The following is a 3,475-nucleotide window of genomic DNA, read 5'->3' as shown; positions in this document are numbered from 1 at the left end:
GCATGTTGATCGCACTTGTTTTTTCTTACAATTCCCTCCATTTCAAGGAAGGCATGAAGTCTTAAAAGGTTTAAATGGGTAAGAGAATTCAGGAGGAATGTGGACTAAGTACTGCAAACCAGGTTGCTTCAGGGGCCGAGCACTTGTTTGGTAGAGGGTGCTGGAACCCGGATGCTACCCCTTCTTAGGTGAGCGCCAGAGCTGAGCTTCTGGCATACAACAGCAGCAAAGTCTTCTGACCCATCATGTTGAGGTAGAGTAGAGTTAAAATCCAACTTGACCCATCAACAAAAGGAAGTGAGAGCTTCTGACATGATTAAACAGAAACGTAAAAGAAAAGAGAGAGAGAGAGAGAGAGAGAGAGAGAGAGAGAGAGAGTTGCAAATGTAGTAGATTTGAAAGTACTATCCGAAGTGATGAGTGCTCGCGTTAGTGAGTCCGTGTTCGTCCACTGACCGGAGTTCTTCAACAGATCAATTTTGCACCTGAAGAATGAAACCACGCAGGTCTCAGTCAGAGGAACCGAGCCAGAGCCACTTCTGAACCTACTGGGCTTATCTGAAGTTCTGAACCTTAAGCTGTTGCGAATCACGAATGGTTGGTTGTGGCAACCACTTCAGATGCAAGTTCAGCTTCCCACTCACGATTACAGTTTATCGGCACCTTCAACGATAAACACCGAGTGTTCATTCCAGATAGGGCTAAGATCGTTGTTCTGTGAAGTAGTTGATTAAAGCAAGGTAGATCTTCTAACAAATTGCACAAGACACATTTCAAACAAACTCATCGCACTGGCACACAACACACGCTTTGGCAGTATAAATGTTGACAAAATCATTTTCCGACCAGAATTACTTTACCAGAACAATAACAGAAATGCACATTGGAGGTAACATGAACACGTCTCCAGCAACTTTGAGTATAATTAACTTTTACACAATGCTACTGATATCGATCCAACCCAACAGCCAAAACCAGACAGTGAGGCTCAGCCAGACACCAACTTCACAACAATGATAAGAACATTAAGGGCTATCAAGGGCATCCTGAGAAATTGTGTAGCGTAGATCAGCCCCACGATCTGGCCCTTCAACGACTTTGTTTGCCCATTTCCTGACACTTCAGACATGCTCCATCCCCTGGGAGCAAGAAAACGATCTTCGTTCAGTATTGCCAACGCATTTGCAAGAAGCAAAAAACCCTCCAGCAATGTCCACAGGCCCATTCCTGCATACCAAACTCCTGTCAGTTCAAGAGATGTTCTTCTTTACATAACATCATTGTAAAGGTAACATATTACTCCATATGCACGAATTTGACATAGCAAAAGGCAGCAACATACTGGTAGTTGACGTGATATGCCACAAAATTTGGATGGGTTGAATTTGGTTCATCTTATTTGCACATATAAATAGCCTATAATAGTCTTAAATTTTTTTGCACATGTATATATCACCAACAGCATACCACTATAGAAGAAATATTATCAAAATTAGAAGGAAAGAAAATACAGAAAAAACAGCAATTGAAAGACACCAAGACATAATTATGATCCAACTTTAACATTGCATATGAAGCACAAGCACTGTCCATAGAGTTTAGCTTACACACATGCTAATATGTTGTGATCTAAGGGCATACCATACAGGAAGATAGTCACCATACTTCACGTGCTACACTCATAGTTAAAAGATAATATACACTTGAAATTGAAGCTGAACAATTAGATCATAAATAAAAAAAACATCAGCTATGTCTGTAGCTACTTAATTCAGTTGAGTTTGAGTAAAGCTTCGAGGGTCCTTTCATTAGGATTCACAAGCTGGGCCATCAGATGAAGAATAAAGACATCTGTGTTCCTTTTTACATATTAGCACGTGTATAATAAACAATGTGTCCACATTCTGTTTAGTGAGTATATACATGAGTATTCTTGTTTTGCATCATTATAATCACCAGCTACAAGCAATTATGAAACTCAAATTCACAGACAACAAATCATTATTTTTAATTGAAAGAAAAAAAACAAATTCATGTCTAGCTTATAGCGATCAGAACTTCAGAAGTGTATACATGATCATTGTAGTTCTGGATGCATCGTTCTAATAACCAGCTGCGAGCTTTATTTTCAGAGCTACACCCACAGGCCACAGGAGCCCACAAGGGAGGTAGGGAAGGAGCAGGCTTACCACACCGCTTCGGAACGGGAGCTCGCCGGCACTTCCTCGCCGACCTGCAGTGGCAGATAGGAATAAGAGGTGAGGAGGGAGAGGATCCGTGCGTCCAGCGCCCAGAAGCAATCGGAGGGGAGGAGCCGGTAGCGCGGCCCGCGCAGATCCGGCCGCCGGATCCACGAACCGCGTCGGGAGGGGAGAAGCTAGCGGATGGACGCGCCCCCAAAAAAGAATCGATGGGGATCTGGCTGAAGGAGGAGAAGAAGGTTCTCCCAGACTCACCCGGAACGAAGGGAGCTCGCCGGAGGAGGTGAAGAGGACGAGGGCGGCGCAGGGCAGCTCGGGAAGGCGGAACGGGAGTAACGCTAGCGCTGACTAGTGGGCCCGCCTCACGGTTCGCTTGCATCCTAGTTGAAGGGCCGATGCGTAGCCCATTGGGCATATGGGTCAACCGGGCCAATTTGGGCCCACGTACCTTTAAATTTGAGGCCCAGTGCTGCCACTCTCTTTCTCTTTTTTTTCCTTCCCCTTTTATTCTGAAGAAGAAATTACTCTAGCAAAGCCGAGAGCCCAACAAACATGCAGGTGTTTTACATGAATCCTTGAACTTTCTTTAGACCCACATGAATGGCAGTTCTTCTGTGGCTTCAGCTGTGTATAGTTCCTTCAGTCCAGGGACTCCAGGCTCCATGTGACCATCTGTGTGCTTCAAAGAGGTCTTGGTTCGGAGCCAAACAAATGGCGCCTTCAGACTTCAGAGATTCAGACCAGGCCAAGCCTGCTCCTGTTACCGAAAATCCCGGCGCATGTTCTCCAAGCGGTGCAGTGCGCGACACCAAGGTCAGCGTCAAGCACGCGCGAGAAACCGCGGGCGTCCACGTCATCAGCCAGGCCCCGTCCGTTTGTGCATGTGGCAGTTGCCATCGCAGCTGACGTGGCCGCTCTGCACGCATGAACATCTTTTTTTTCTGACGTAAAAATATTAAAAAAACAGGAGTCGAAAGGTAGAAAAGAGATACGTAGAAAAAGGTAGTTGCGTTAAAAAAAAGGTAGTAATTTTGTGCGTAGGTAGACGCTGACATGAATGAATTGATAGGAGCGTGTAGTCGTAGCATGCACGTACTACGTCTGATGGGTCGGAGTTGATTCGTCGATGGTGATGAGCAGACATCTGAAAGACTGAATCTCAGAAATGCATGGGCAGCTGCTGGTGGCCATCCTCATGTCTGCCACGTCAGATGTCCTAACATGGATGGGAAAGGGTGGAGATGAAAAGGATACCATTGGTGCTGCCCCTACAG

General features: G+C 45.5%; 1 protein-coding gene across 2 annotated transcripts; it reads right to left on the bottom strand.

The window, feature by feature from the left end:
* Positions 1-792: 792 nt before the first annotated feature.
* On the bottom strand, positions 793-2,569 carry LOC112881595 (protein transport protein yos1-like). Of its 2 annotated transcripts, XM_025946372.1 has the most exons (3): positions 2,457-2,569; positions 2,190-2,233; positions 793-1,227 (listed from the first exon to the last, which is right to left on the bottom strand). In XM_025946372.1, the coding sequence occupies exon 3, from the start codon at positions 1,223-1,225 to the stop codon at positions 989-991; it is 237 nt and encodes a 78-aa protein (XP_025802157.1). In that variant the 5' UTR covers positions 1,226-1,227; positions 2,190-2,233; positions 2,457-2,569; the 3' UTR covers positions 793-988. The 2 variants fall into 2 exon arrangements, with proteins under 2 accessions (XP_025802157.1, XP_025802156.1); XM_025946371.1 differs by lacking the exons at positions 2,190-2,233; positions 2,457-2,569 and adding an exon at positions 1,642-2,134.
* Positions 2,570-3,475: the final 906 nt, after the last annotated feature.

This window comes from Panicum hallii, chromosome 2, assembly GCF_002211085.1.
Source record: "Panicum hallii strain FIL2 chromosome 2, PHallii_v3.1, whole genome shotgun sequence".
Classification (NCBI taxonomy): domain Eukaryota; kingdom Viridiplantae; phylum Streptophyta; class Magnoliopsida; order Poales; family Poaceae; genus Panicum; species Panicum hallii.
This window is presented reverse-complemented; position numbering and strand designations above follow the sequence as displayed.

Coding starts and splice junctions, on each gene's coding strand:
- LOC112881595 (XM_025946371.1), bottom strand. CDS start 1,663: ATGGTGACTATCTTCCTGTATG. Junction 1,228..1,641: donor GGTGACTATCTTCCTGTATG/GTATGCCCTTAG, acceptor TTTGGTATGCAG/GAATGGGCCTGTGGACATTG.